This window comes from Lipotes vexillifer, unplaced genomic scaffold (assembly GCF_000442215.2).
Source record: "Lipotes vexillifer unplaced genomic scaffold, Lipotes_vexillifer_v1.1 scaffold717, whole genome shotgun sequence".
NCBI lineage: Eukaryota > Metazoa > Chordata > Mammalia > Artiodactyla > Lipotidae > Lipotes > Lipotes vexillifer.
Genome location: NW_006798707.1, coordinates 1,372,437 through 1,387,075, shown reverse-complemented (window position 1 = coordinate 1,387,075; position 14,639 = coordinate 1,372,437). Strand labels below are relative to the sequence as shown.

General features: G+C 41.5%; 1 protein-coding gene across 1 annotated transcript in view; it reads left to right on the top strand.

Annotated features, from left to right (window-relative positions):
* PPM1G (protein phosphatase, Mg2+/Mn2+ dependent 1G) overlaps window positions 1-14,639 on the top strand; it is a 20,714-nt gene that overhangs the window by 3,448 nt on the left and 2,627 nt on the right. Inside the window, exons 2-5 of the mRNA XM_007470841.1 lie at window positions 11,639-11,708; window positions 12,397-12,482; window positions 12,825-12,957; window positions 13,640-14,055. Of these exons, the coding sequence (XP_007470903.1) occupies window positions 11,639-11,708; window positions 12,397-12,482; window positions 12,825-12,957; window positions 13,640-14,055 (705 nt within the window). The remainder of the gene's footprint in view (window positions 1-11,638; window positions 11,709-12,396; window positions 12,483-12,824; window positions 12,958-13,639; window positions 14,056-14,639) is intronic.

Sequence of the window (14,639 nt, the reverse complement as noted above, 5' to 3'; positions counted from 1 at the left end):
TATATATATATATATATATATATATATATATATATATATATATAATCTTTGTCCCTTTTAAAGGCAGCATTAATACCTGGAGTATAAATTTGAGTAGGCTAGCTGTTTATTGCCATATAGAAGCTGGCTTATTAGTGATCACAGAGGGTCAGCTAGAATTGAATGTAGATAATGTTGAGCAGAAAGTTTTTAAAGATACATGCATGACAGTTTCAATCATTATATTAATAGGGGAAATATAAAATGAGATACCACAAGCATGCTGTGGGGTTCCACTTGAGAGAGGGCATCTGAGGCTGAAGAGCATTTATTGTTTGTACCTCAGATTAGTGTCTCATCTGTAGCTTAAAGCACTTTTTACTTACTGAACCAGATCAGAATTCCTTTGTCTAGGATACAGTTAAGCAACTTTCATAAAAGGGCATTCTTTTTGATCAGCATGCAGTTCCTATTCTTTACAATTCAAAATTAGCATGAAATGATATCAAATGTATGTCCATTAATATAGAGAAATTGTTTTCTACTATACTATTCCTTTATAAGTTTTCAAGCAACTGTAAGTTACAGTCAGAACTTATTTCTCAAGATTTCAAGAATATTTTACATTATTTCTGCTGCCCAATCCCCTAGCAGTTAATACTGCTTCTGAACCCCTGACCCTCTATTGGGTTACCATCTTGGAATTATACTTTGAGAGGTAAGGGCTTGAATTTGAGTGTAGAAATTTGACAGATCTGATCAGTAGTTCTTGCCACTGTTAGCTGCCATTAAAATTGTGCTGTCTGGAAGCACAAATCTTTAGAACTGAAAGTATCACTGATGTTTAATGACACACTGTAAACTGAGTACCAATTCCAGTGGAGTTGTTTTCTGTCTCCAAGTCTAGTTCAGAGATGGAGCGTGTCAACTTTTAATCACGCATAGTACTTGAAAATGTATATACAGGTCCCTTTTTAAACAACTGTATCGAGATATAATTCAGGTACCATATCCATTTAAAGTGTACATTTCAATAGTTAGTATACTCACAGAGTTGTGCAGCCATCACCACTATTAATTTTAGAACATTTTAATCACCCGAAAAAGAAATCTTGTAGCCATTATTAGTCACTCCCTATCCCCCCTCCTCTAATGCCTGGCAACCACTAATTTACATTATGTCTTATGAATTTGTTTATTCTGAACATTTCATATAAATATGTCACCTTTTATGTCTGGTTGCTTTTTACTGAACTATATATATATATATTTTTTTAATTAATTAATTAATTAATTAATTAATTTTTGGCTGCGTTGGGTCTTCGTTGCTGCGTGCCGGCTTTCTCTAGTTGCGGTGAGCTGGGGCTACTCTTCATTGCAGTGCGCAGGCTTCTCATTGCGGTGGCTTCTCTTGTTGCGGAGCACGGACTCTAGGCACGCGGGCTTCAGTAGTTGTGGCGTGCAGGCTCAATAGTTGTGGCTCGCAGGCTCTAGAGCACAGGCTCAGTAGTTGTGGCACATGGGCTTAGTTGCTCCGTGGCATGTGGGATCTTCCGGGACCAGGGCTCGAACCCATGTCCTCTGCATTGACAGGCAGATTCTTAACCACTGCACCGCTCAGGAAGCCCCTAAACAACATTTTTAAGGGTCATCCAGGTTGTATCATGAATCAATCAGTACGTCATTCCTTTTTATGGCTGAATAATCTTCCATTGTATGCACATTTTGTTTATTCCTCCATCAGTTGATGGTGGTTTGGATTTCCACCTTTTGGCTCTTATGAATAATGGTGCTATGAATATTCATGTTCAAATTTTTGTGTGGAAATCAGTTTTATTTCTCTTGAGTATATTCCTAGGAGTAGAATTGCTGGGTCATATAGTAACTCCACGTTTAACATTTTGAGGAACTGCCTGTTTTCCAAAGTGGTTGCGCCATTTTACATTTCTACCAGCAGTATATGAGGGTGTCAGTTCCTCTACCTCCTCCCTACACCTGTTATCTTTTTTTTTCCCTCCAATTATAGCCATTCTGGTGGGTGTGAAATGATGTTTCATTGTGGTTTTGCTTGTATTTCCGTGATGGCTAATGATGTTTGAGCATTTTTCCTTGTGCTTATTGGCCGTTTCTGTATCCTTGGAGAAATGGCTGTTCAGATCCTTTGTCCTTTTTTTTTTTTTTTTTTGGCCATGCTGAGCAGCATGTGGGCATGTGGGATCTTAGTTCCCCAACCAGGGATCGAACCCGTGCTCCCCTGCAGTAGAAGTGCAGAGTCTTAACCACTGGACTGCCAGGGAAGCCCCTGTTGGTGTCCTTTGAAGCACAAAAGTTATTAATTTTGATGAAGTCCAGTTTATCTGTTAAGAGTTTTATAGTTATGGCTCTTACATTTAGGTCTGTGATCCATTTTGAGTTAATTTTTGTGTATGGTGTAAAGAAGGGGTCCAAGTTCAAACTTTTACATCTGGATATGTGTTTGTCCCAGTGTCGCTTGTTTTTGTTTTTTTAGGTATTTATTTATTTATTTGGCTGCATCGGGTCTTAGTTACGGCACGCAGGATCTTCATTGCAGCGTGTGGGCTTCTCTTTAGTTGTGGCGCATGGGCTCTAGAGTGCGAGGGTGTTGCAGCTCAGGGCTTAGTTGCCCCGCGGCATGTGGGATCTTATTTCCCTGACCAGGGATCGAACCGGCATCCCCTTCATTGGAAGGCAGATTCGTAACTACTGAACCACCAGGGAAGTCCCCATCATTTGTTAAGAGGCGTATTCTTTTCCCTTTCTGAATTATCTTGGCATCATTGTTTAAGATCAATTGACCATAAATATGAGGGTTTATTTCTGGACTCTTAATTCCATTCCATTGATCTATGGTACCACACTGTCTTGGTTACTATAGCTTTGTGGTTTTGAAGTTGGGAAGTACGAGTCTTCCAGCTTTGTTCCTTTTCTTGTTTCTTCTTTTCTGGGTCCCTCGTATTTCCATGTGAACTTTAGGATCAGCTTGTCAGTTTCAGTACAAAAGGCATCTGGGATTTTGATAGGAATTGTTCTGAATTTGTAGATGTATTGATGAGTATTACTATCTTAATGATATTAAGTCTATAGTTTTCTTGTGATGTCTGTCTGGCTTTGGTATCAGGATAATACTGGCCTCATAGAATGAGTTGGGAAGTGTCACCCCGTCTTCTGTATTTTGGAAGAGTTTGTGAAGAATTGCTATTAATTAGTCTTTAAATATTTGGTAGTACTCACCAGTGATGCCATCTGAGACTGGGATTTTCTTTGTAGGAAGTTTGTTTGTTTGGTAAAATACACATAACATAAAATTTACCATCTTAACCATTTAAAACATACAGTTCAGTAGCGTTAAGTAAATTCACATTGTTGTACAACCAGTCTCCAGAATTCTTTTCATCTTGCAAAACTGAAACTCTGTACCCATTAAACCACTCCCCATTCCCCCTTCCCCCAGCCCCTGACAACCACTGTTCTACTTTCTGTCTCTATGAATTTGACTACTCTGGGTACCTCATATAAAGACAGATTTGTCTTTATGACTGGCTTATTTCACGTAGCATAATGTCCTCAACGTTCATCCATGTTATAGCATGTGTCAGAATTTCCTTTCTTTTTAAGGCTTAATGATGTTCCTTTGTATGTATATATCACATTTTGTTTATCCATTCATCTGTTGATGAACACATGGGTTCTTCTACTTTTTGGCTCTTGTGAACAAAGCTGCTATGAACATGGGTGTGTAAATATCTCTTTGAGACCCTAATGGGAAGCTTAAGATCAAGGTGTCTGGAGAGGGCCCACTTCTTGGTTCATAGTGGCTGTGTTTTAGCTGTGTCCTCACAAGGCAGAGGACCTCTCTGGGGTCTTTTATAAGGGTGCTAATATCATTCATGAGGGCTCCTCCCTCATGACTTAATTACCTCCCAAAGGCCCTACCTCCAAATACCATCACTTTGGCCATGAAGTTTCAACATAGGAATGTTAGGGAGACACAAAACATTCAGTCTATAGCACAGTGGTAATACATGCATATAATTTTAAAAGTCAGACAGTAATACATGACTTTTTAAAACCAAAAATGTAGTTCCCTTTCCAACCACCTTCAAAAGTTTTATCTTGAATTGCAAAGATTTAGATAAGTTTAAGTATCGTAAACCTAAATGATTGATCAAGTGACACAGGAGCCTTTGTGGATGTATTTGTAACCTTAGGAAATTGACATCAGGAAAGATAACCAGGTCTTTATTAATAACAGATCCACTGGTGTCTAGAAGGTCAGAAGGGGCTGTGTGATATATAATTTAGTAAAGCAAGACATAAGAGCCCTCATTCAGGTGATCTGTGTATTCTGCATCATTTCTTTCATACCATCTCAGTGGTTATTGTTTTATGATACAACTTTAGGTTTTGGGTAGTAAATGAAGGAGGAGGTATTCCTAAGATATTTGTTCTGAGGCAGCTGGGAACTCACCATCATAAGCAAACATCCTGCTGTGTTACAGAACATACTGTTAGGCCCCAGCGCTGTAAAGAAATTTAAGACAGTCTGTTTTCATGCTGTTTTGGACCTAGGACTCCCTTTTCCCCTATGGAATGTTGGATAACAATACAAGATAGCATATGCTGAATGCCAAATTATTGGTAGAAGCAATAAATATTAAAAGAGTTCAGGTGGGGAATGATCACAGAGTATTGGTGTGATGAAGAAAGATCTCTTGGAGGTGGTGAGACTAACTGGACCTTTAGGAAAGAGTATAATGGTAACAAATGGGGAGGAGGAAAGTGGGAGAAGACAAGTATTAGATGAAAGGATAGGAGGAAAGACTGAAGCAGGCATGCTTACTACTTTGCTGGGGTAGGGTGTTCAGTATCAAGAGTGCCAAGAGTAGTTTCTTTTGGGGAATGGTATGAGTTAAAGAGGTTAGGTTATGGAGATGGATAGGAATGATTGCTGAGTGCCTTAAATTGCCAGTAACTTGTATGGAATTAATCTAATGCAGTAGAGTCCATTGAAGGGCCTAGCAATAAAATGTTATATTAGGGAGGTTAATCTGGCAGCTGGATGTATGTAGGCTGAATTACAGGGGGCAGAGAGTAGAGACAGGAGAGGAGTTAAAATACCATTAAGAATAAAGTAATCCAGGATCACAGTTATGAGGGAAAAGTCAGCAGGACTCAGTAATCGTTGGTGGAAGACAGCCAGGAAGTCAAGGAGGACTGATATTAGGTGTTGCTAGGAGAGTTAAGATTCCATTGACAGAAATAAGACATGTAGGGGAAGCTCTGATTTTTTTGGAGACTGCTAAGTTCCTGTTTACATATATTAAGCTTGAGGTGGAGAAGGGATATTCTGCAGAAACAGGCAATTGGAGGTATAGAACTACAGTTCTTCACAGAACCCAAGAGAACTTTTGAGAAAGCTGACATGGTTTGTACTATTTAATTACATACAGCCGTTGGGGAGAGTGAAGCCTGCAAAATTGCTATTTGGATTGCTGTTATAGTGATTGCCTGCTTCATGAAGTATGATCTTGAAGGAGAAGGGTTTGATTTTAAGAGGAAATGTTAATCTAGAAAGAGAGGAGAGGGACTTCCCTGGTGGCGCAGTGGTTAAGAACCTGCCTGCCAATGCAGGGGACACAGGGTCAAACCCCGAGCCGGGAAGATCCCACATGCCGCAGAGCAGCTAAGCCCGTGTGCCACAACTACTGATCCTGCACTCTAGAGCTCGTGAGCCACAACTACTGAGCCCACGTGCCACAGCTACTGAAGCCTGCACACACAGAGCCAGTGCTCCGCAGCAAGCCACCGCAGTGAGAAGCCCACTCGACACAATTGAAGAAAGCCTGTGCACAGCAACAAAGACCTAACGTAGCCAAAAATAAATAAATAAATTTATTTAAAAAAAGATAGAGGAGAAATATTGCTTCTGAGGTAGAAGTGAAGGAGATGTTAGATACAACTATGCAGAAATTTTGAGTTAGAATAGGGAAGGTGAGGTAGATCTTGAAATAAGACCTTGATCTAAGTAAAGTAAGAGGTTAGCTCATCTGCTGTGAGTGAAAGGAAAATAACATTGAGAGCTTGAATAATGTGGGAAAGGTTTGTGACTGACTGTGGTTAATATATTTAAGAGTCAATGCAGAATAGAGAAAAAAGTGCTAAATGGAAGTAGTCACCACAATCAACATGATTTCATGACATTTTATGACTAGTGATACTTAGTGGCTCTGATTCAAGTGTGAAGAAAGCATTTGGTCGGGTTATACAAGGTTGGATGAGTTTTTCTAGATTGCTAAGAGACAGAGTTGAAATATGCAGTACTTAGCTCTGACTCAGGAAAGGACAGAGACAGACAGAGAAGCTATGATTGAAGATATAAGGGGGAAATTGAAGTGCTTAGAGAAGGTAGAGCAGTTCCAAGTGATATAGATCCAAAACCTCACCAAGAAGTTGAGGAGAAGGTAATGTGGAGTGGTTCTAGGAACTGAGACCTCAAGGCATAAGATGAGTCTTTATTGTGGGCATTCCTCTTTGAGAAAAAGGATAGAGAAGACAAATGTGAACCAGGTACTGAATTTCAGAGCAGAATATATATACTTATATATTATGTTCCAGTTTACAAAGAAGTTTTACATCATCATCATGATAGTCCTGTGATGATATGAGTAATGTAGATATTCTTATTCCATACTATAGAGGGTAAAATTGAGGCACACCAATAGATGGCTGACCAGAGATCACACAGTATATGGTAGCTTGGCAGCTTAAGGACAATCATAGGTTTCTTTTGTTGTGGTCACTATTCAGAATGGAACGATATGGCTAATTGTATAAAAATAAAAATCTTGAAAAGTAGGATATAATTATTACTCAGATTTCACCCTCCACTAAGTTTGATGTGTGATCTTATAGACTTCTAACGTATAGATACCTAATTTTTTGCTTTTTATCACAATATATTGTGAACTAATTTCTAAATGAATACATATTGATCATTTCTGACAGCTGCATATATTCCATTGGAGGGATGTACTGTTTGTAATCTAATCTATCCATGGAAATTTAGATGGTTATAATTGTTTTTTATTATAAGTAATGCTGTAATGAACATTCTTCCTATCTTTGTTTCCTTGTGTCAGTAGTCCCATAAAATAAACTTTTAGAAGTCAAATTACTAGATCAAAAGACATGCACATTGTGGTACATATTACCAAACTGCCCTCCAGGAAAACTAGTAATTTATATTCCTCTTTGATCAGAGTACATGAGAATGTGTTTTTATCTTCACTCTTATTATTACTGGATACTATTCATCTTTTTCATCATTCTAATTTGCACAAAAGGATAATTCCTTGTTTTTTTAATGTTAATTTCTTTGATTACTATTGAGGTTAAATATTTTTTCCTGTGTTCACTGTTGCTAGATCTGCTTCAAAGTCACATGATCTTGTGAGGAACAGATGAGAAGTCAAAAAGAGTTTTTTAAATAGAGGTGGGTTCAAAAGAGATAGTACACCAACCTAAATGTCCATCAACAGATGAATAAAGAAGATGTGACACATATTTACAATGGAATATTACTCAGCCATAAAAAGAAACGAAATTGAGTTATTTGTAGTGAGGTGGATGGATCTAGAGTCTGTCTTACAGAGTGAAGTAAGTCAGAAAGAGAAAAACAAATACCGTATGCTAATGCATATATATGGAATCTAAAACAAAACAAAACAAAACAAAAAAACGGTACTGATGAACCTAGTTACAGGGCAGGAATAAAGAGGTAGACATAGAGGATGGACTTGGGAACATGGGGTGGGAGGGGGAAGCTGGGGCTAAGTGAGAGTAGCATCGACATATATACACTACCGAATGTAAAATAGTTGGCTGGTGGGAAGCAGCAGCATAGCACAGGGGGATTGGCTTCGTGCTTTGCGATGACCTAGAGGGGTGGGATAGGGAGGATGGGAGGGAGATGCAAGAGAGAGGGGATATGGGGACATGTGTGTGCATATGGCTGATTCACTTTGTTGTGCAACAGAAACTTAACACAGTATTGTGAAGCAATTATACTCCAATAAAGATCTATTTTTAAAAAAAGATGATGCAGCTGTGATTTAGAGTACGTTGCAGGACAGAGAAAGACCAGTTGATTCTCTTGTTCCACTGGGAAGCAGTGGACAGGAAGAGTACTCCTCTCTCATCTACCAAAAAAGTGAAATTAGTTGGACCAGCCTCTCAAATTTTAGCATATATTGAGTCTTTTTAAAAAGACATTTCATTTACTTTTGAAAAAGCTAAACATTCCCATGGTTAAGTCTTGCTCCCATCAGTCTGTCTGCACCCTCATGCCCTCCCACAGTTTACTTTTATTAGTTTTCTGTGTGTCCTTGTAGTATTAAAGTATGAGAAGGCAAATGTCTATTCCTATGCTCCCTCCTATACAGAAAGCAGCTTACTAAATATATCATTATGTACTTTGTTTTATTTAACAAAATATCTTGGAGATCTTCCATGGATTTTTTTTTGTTTGTGTTTTGTTTTTTTTAAGGAAAGCAATATTTGTGGATTTCCAATATTCACTAAAATGATTTTAATGTAATGTTACTTATATGTGTACAAACATAGAACTGGACATAAATTACATGCCAACAAACCAAACTACAAAATCAACAGAATTAAAATCAACATAAATGTGACACAACTGTTTTGCTGAAACTAATCAGACACTCACAGCATGACCAAGGTAGTGATGGCTGAGGTACAGTTTCTTATGGGTTTGGTATACCTGTGCTATACTGTGTCCCATGCCGATTCTCTCACTGCTTTTGTCATCCAACCCATCCCTTCTCACTTTTTCTTTATTTCATAGCATTACCATCTTTCTATGTGAATTATGCTATCATTCTATATGATTTACCTATTTATTGTGTTTGTTGTCTATATCCCTCACTAGAATATGTGTTTTATGAAGTGTGGGTCTTTATTTTGTTCACTGATATATCCTGAGCACCCAGAACACATACTAGCACATAATGGATACTCAGATATTTGATGAATGAATGAATGAACAAATGAATTCTTGGGCACATTGAAGTCTGAGAACCACTGTAGAGGATGCTGTGGTAAAAGACAATCATAAAAGTCAAGAAAGTGCTAAGATGTTGGTGATAGGAGAGGAAGGCCCAGTAAGAGAAACCCTGGTCTACAGGGATGGGAGGTCAGTGTGGCTGGTGGTAGAGCAGTTGGAGGAGGGAGAGAGGAAGAAGATGACCTTCGGTGTGTGGTGTTCTTCTAGATCCTGGGGATAAGGCTAAGAGGCAGTTGTGTCAATGACCATAGATAAGCCATCAGAGGCCTTCTGTGGACGCCCATTAGCTTCTGGGGCACTTTCTCCTGGAGACAATCAGAGGGAAATACAAGAAAGAGTAGCTCCTTTTCAGTGCTCTCCTTCCCTACTTTAAAACCCTAAGTTTTTTTTTTTTTTTTTTAATTAATTAATTTATTTATTTTTGGCTGTGTTGGGTCTTCATTTCTGTGCGAGGGCTTTCTCAAGTTGCGGCGAGCGGGGGCCACTCTTCATCGTGGTGCACGGGCCTCTCACTGTCGCGGCCTCTCTTGTTGCGGAGCACAGGCTCCAGACGCGCAGGCTCAGTAGTTGTGGCTCACGGGCCCAGTTGCTCCGCGGCATGTGGGATTCTCCCAGACCAGGGCTCAAACCCCTGTCCCCTGCATTGGCAGGCAGACTCTCAACCACTGCGCCACCATGGGAGCCCCTTATTTTGTTTTTTTTAAATTTACTTTTGGCTGAGTTGGGTCTTCTTTGCTGCATGTGGGCTCTCTATAGTTGCGGTGCGCGGGCTTCTCATTGCGGTGGCTTCTCGTTGCAGAGCACGGTCTCTAGGTGTGTGGGCTTCAGTAGTTGTGGTGCACAGGCTTAGTTGCTCCACGGCATGTGGGATCTTCCCGGCCCAGGGATCAAACCCGTGTCCCCTGCCTTGGCAGGCGGATTCTCAGCTACTGTGCCACCAGGGAAGCCTCCTAAGTTTTATATTCTAGACTTGTATAATGAAGGAATAGTCTTATTTTAGTGACAACAGAACTACTACACTCAGGTCTCCTGACTATCAATATAATTAGAAATTTTTAAATACTAATACCTGAAAGACAAAGGAGAACTATTAACTTTACTAACTAATCAAAGTAAATAGCTAGGGGCTTCCCTGGTGGCGCAGTGGTTGAGAGTCCGCCTGCCGATGAAGGGGACACGGGTTCGTGCCCCGGTCCGGGAAGATCCCACGTGCCGCGGAGCGGCTGGGCCCATGAGCCATGGCTGCTGAGCCTGTGCGTCCGGAGCCTGTGCTCCGCAACGGGAGAGGCCACATCAGTGAGAGGCCCGCGTACCACAAAAAAAAAAAAAAAAAGTAAATAGCTAATTATATCCTTTTTGTCTGTAGAGAATACCTGAAAGGAAGGTTGGGTTGTTTTCCAAGATGGGGCAGGGTAAGCGGCGGTACCCTTTTATCTAGGTCTGACAGTCTTGCCTGAACTTTGGCTTAGCCAGTAATGTTAGTTTGGGTGGCAGTTTTATGAATAGAAGAATTTGATCAAGGCCAGCCTCCCAAATAAAATGTTTGTGTAGCAGGACCATTGCAAATTTCTCTTCAGGTGTGCTGTGCCTTCAGAGTTAAATGGTATCTCAGTTCCAGCTGGGGATAGGAGATGGGACGGCTGATTTAATGGGGCATTGTAAATTCCAGTTAACAAGTACTACACACAGTGTAGTTTAATAACTATTTGTTGGAAAGATATTCTTTTGTAAATATATCCTCCGCCTAGCCTTGCGGGTAACTTCTTAAATGAGTTAAACTTTAAGAGAAAAGGGGAGTAATTTGTTTAGATGGTGGTTTTTGGGGGGTGGGGAGTATGAAGTGTATGTAGCTTTACCAATTTCTAGTGCTTTCACTCAGGCTGTCTTAGGATTCTCCTAGAAACTTCTTAGGTCGGTAATGCCCTCAGGTTGCTTTTTGCTATCTTCCCTAACATTTTCTTCCTCTAAGTTCACTGATTCATAGAATGGGTCTGGAAGTGACTTTGAAGATCCTTTATTCTGGTTCTTCCCATAGTTGCCACAAATCCAAAAGGGTCAGGTCTAGAGTTCCAACAGCCAAACATTCTGCCATCTGGACTGAGATCTCCTAGGCTGAGGCTGCTAGACTGCAGAGGTAGTGACCTGATTCATCTCTTTCCCCTTCTTGGCTAGTGTTTCTCCTTGAGCTCTCATTTACTGAGCCTTGATTGTTAGGTGGACAAGGGAACAACAGCTGGGCTGCCATAGTACAGAGGCTTTCTTCTCTAATCTGCTCTGGAATGAACTGACCCACACTCAAGAATTTGTACTCCGTGAAACATTTTCCCTTCTTCCCTCCCTCCTTCCCTTCCTTTCTCCCCCTCCCTTCCTTTCTCCCTCCTGTGTACTATTCTTATTTATCAGCCCATCTTCCTTTCTTATTTCTAGGCCATGTAGGTCAGCCAGGGAAGGGTTAATGAGATTAAGGTGTGAAGGCAATCCTTAATGACCTGAGGTGCACAAGGAAGAATACCCTTTGACCTTAATAAATGCTGATTATGCTCTTTTTCCTAGGATGCTCACAACTGTATTCCTGAGCTGGACAGTGAGACAGCTATGTTTTCTGTCTACGATGGACATGGAGGTAACTTTAGCAGATCATATGGTAACATTCTAGGACCCCACTTCCAGGTCCTTTGTTCTTTTACTTTCCAGGGTTCTGGTCTTCAGATATAATTTCCTGCCTAGTGCTGTTTTTCTCTATTCTGCTATTCGTCCTTCCCAGGAGGATAGTGTATTGGTTCTTCATCTCACCAGGCCTTGTTTCAATCCAAGAAGCCTCTTCCTACATTAGCATTTATCTCTTTTTCACTGAAAACTAAGTATACAGGCAAGAAAAGACATGGGATATATTAATATAGCCCTGAGAGAGGTTATGGTGAAATCCATTTTCTTGGTCAGAACTTCCCAAAACACTGTCTTTTTTTTTTTTTTGCGGTACGCGGGCCTCTCACTGTTGTGGCCTCTCCCGTTGCGGAGCACAGGCTCCAGACACGCAGGCTCAGCGGCCATGGCTCACGGACCCAGCCGCTCCACGGCATGTGGGATCTTCCCGGACTGGGGCACGAACCCGTGTCCCCTGCATCGGCAGGCGAACTCTCAACCACTGCGCCACCAGGGAAGCCCAAAACACTGTCTTTTAAATAGGTTTCAGTTGTGCTAAGATATTCATCTCCTCAATCCTTGGGATTCACTCTAGAATGGTGTGCTGATATTATATCACTTTCTATGTGTGTGAAGCTATGCTCTGGGTGACTTTACCTTTGTTCTAGGGGAGGAAGTTGCCTTGTACTGTGCCAAATATCTTCCTGATATCATCAAAGATCAGAAGGCCTACAAAGAAGGCAAGCTACAGAAGGTCTGTCTTCCCACACTGTTCATTCTCCATTTCTGCAGACTTTCCCTTTTTTTCCAGCCCTTGGCTTTTCCTTTTTCATTGCCACCCAGCTTCTTCTTACTGTATTTCTTAAAGAATTCTGTATCTAAAATGAGCTTATTCCCACTTGATCCTTTTTAGAGCTACCTTATTGATTCCTAAGTCTCTAAACTGTTTTTTATTTGTCTGTGAGTGTCTCACAGCTTGGTGGATCACACTCTAATTTGCATCTCATCCTCGTGCCCAGGCTTGTGTATAGGCAGTTCATCTTGTACCCGTGTACTTCTTCCTACACTTGCCTCATACTAGTTTGATTATATTCAGGCTTTGGAAGACGCCTTCCTGGCTATCGATGCCAAACTGACCACTGAGGAAGTCATTAAGGAGCTGGCGCAGATTGCAGGGCGACCCACTGAGGATGAGGATGAAAAAGAAAAAGTAGCTGATGAAGATGATGGTGAGTGTGGCATCTTTTGTTTGAGAGGAAATCGGCATATTAAAGAACTGCTCTTTAATACATACTAGTTGTGTGTCAGTTCTGAAAGATGGCTTCCTAGGGACCTGGGAAATCCTCATATTAAAGAATCTCCTGTACTACAGGTGATTATGAAAAGGAGAGAGAGGATTAACCTTTGTTGAGTTCATAGTGTTGTAGTTGTAAGCATTTTTATATACATCATCTTTTGTCATTGCGATTGGGTCTTTCTGGTTCATTTTAATGTTTATGTGATCTTTTTTTTAAGACTGGATCTGCCTTTAGCCATAGCAGCCAGTCATTAAGCCTGAGCCCTAGGCATGGACTAGTAGCATTGTGGACTTCCTGGGTCCTCAGCCAGATTAGGGTTTCCTACTTACCAATAAAAATGAGAGGTGATAGGGAACACATATAGTAACTAGTATTCCTTTGACTAAGAAGGGAGTGCAAGACAAAGACCAAAGGAAGTCTCTGGAGGCTGATGTTACTTGAGGAAAAGGGAGCAAAGGGCTGTTCTTCTGAGATTTGATAAGTGTGAGAGGAGCCTTAGGAGTGGGAGGTGGTGGGGAGGTTGGAACTCAGGTTGCAAGCGCTGTGGAGGTAGTAAGGGACTGATTCCATGAAGAGTCTGGCATGGGGTGCTGATTTAGCCTCTCCCCTGCAGTGGACAATGAGGAGGCTGCACTGCTGCATGAAGAGGCTACCATGACTATTGAAGAGCTGCTGACACGCTACGGGCAGAACTGTCACAAGGGTGCTCCCCACAGCAAATCTGGAGCTGGGACAGGCGAGGAACCAGGGTCCCAGGGCCTCAATGGGGAGGCAGGACCTGGGGACCCATCTAGGGAAACTTCTTCAGAGGAAAACGGCCCCACAGCCAAGGCTCACACGGGCCTTTCCTCCAACTCGGAATGTGGGACTGAGGCAGGCCAAGGTGGGGAGCCTGGCACTCCCACTGGTGAGGCTGGGCCTTCCTGCTCTTCATCCTCTGACAAGCTGCCTCGAGTTGCTAAGTCCAAGTTCTTTGAGGACAGTGAGGATGAGTCAGATGAGGCAGAGGAGGAGGAGGAAGACAGCGAGGTAAGGGCCCAGTGGGGACAGATAGACGTTGAAGTTGTAGAGAGGGTCTGGTTGGTCGCCGTGCATAGCTTTCTACTCTTTTCTGTCTCCTATTTTGACATCACCCCCCAACTGCAGTCTAAGCTTTTTTAAAATTCATTATCTCCACCAACACGGGTACCATTAGCCCTCTCAACCTCTTCCTTTGTTGACATTATAACAAACAGATCTAGTTCTGGCCTTTCAGAGTCTGTCTCCTAGAGAGAGAACAAGAAGTTGGTGGTTGTTACTTTGGATATTTGGGTTTTTCTGGGCAACTTATTTTCTGGTCATGTTGCCTGGAAGGTGCTTTTGGCTAGCAGCTCTGGCCTTCCCTGAGGTTTCCTGCTGGTGACCGCTGAACCTAGTTCAGGCTATTAGTTATATCCATCCTAGTCCTCTCTCCCGTCCTCCACATTTTTCCGTCATGATCATATATTTGCATCTTTCAGTGTTTTAAGGATCTATGTTCAGTCAGGGCCTCTTGGTTCTGAGCGTGAGTTGAGGGGAGGGGGCAAGGAGGTCATCTCAGTCTCAGTAGCCTGGGATTGTCCCTCTGGCAGGAA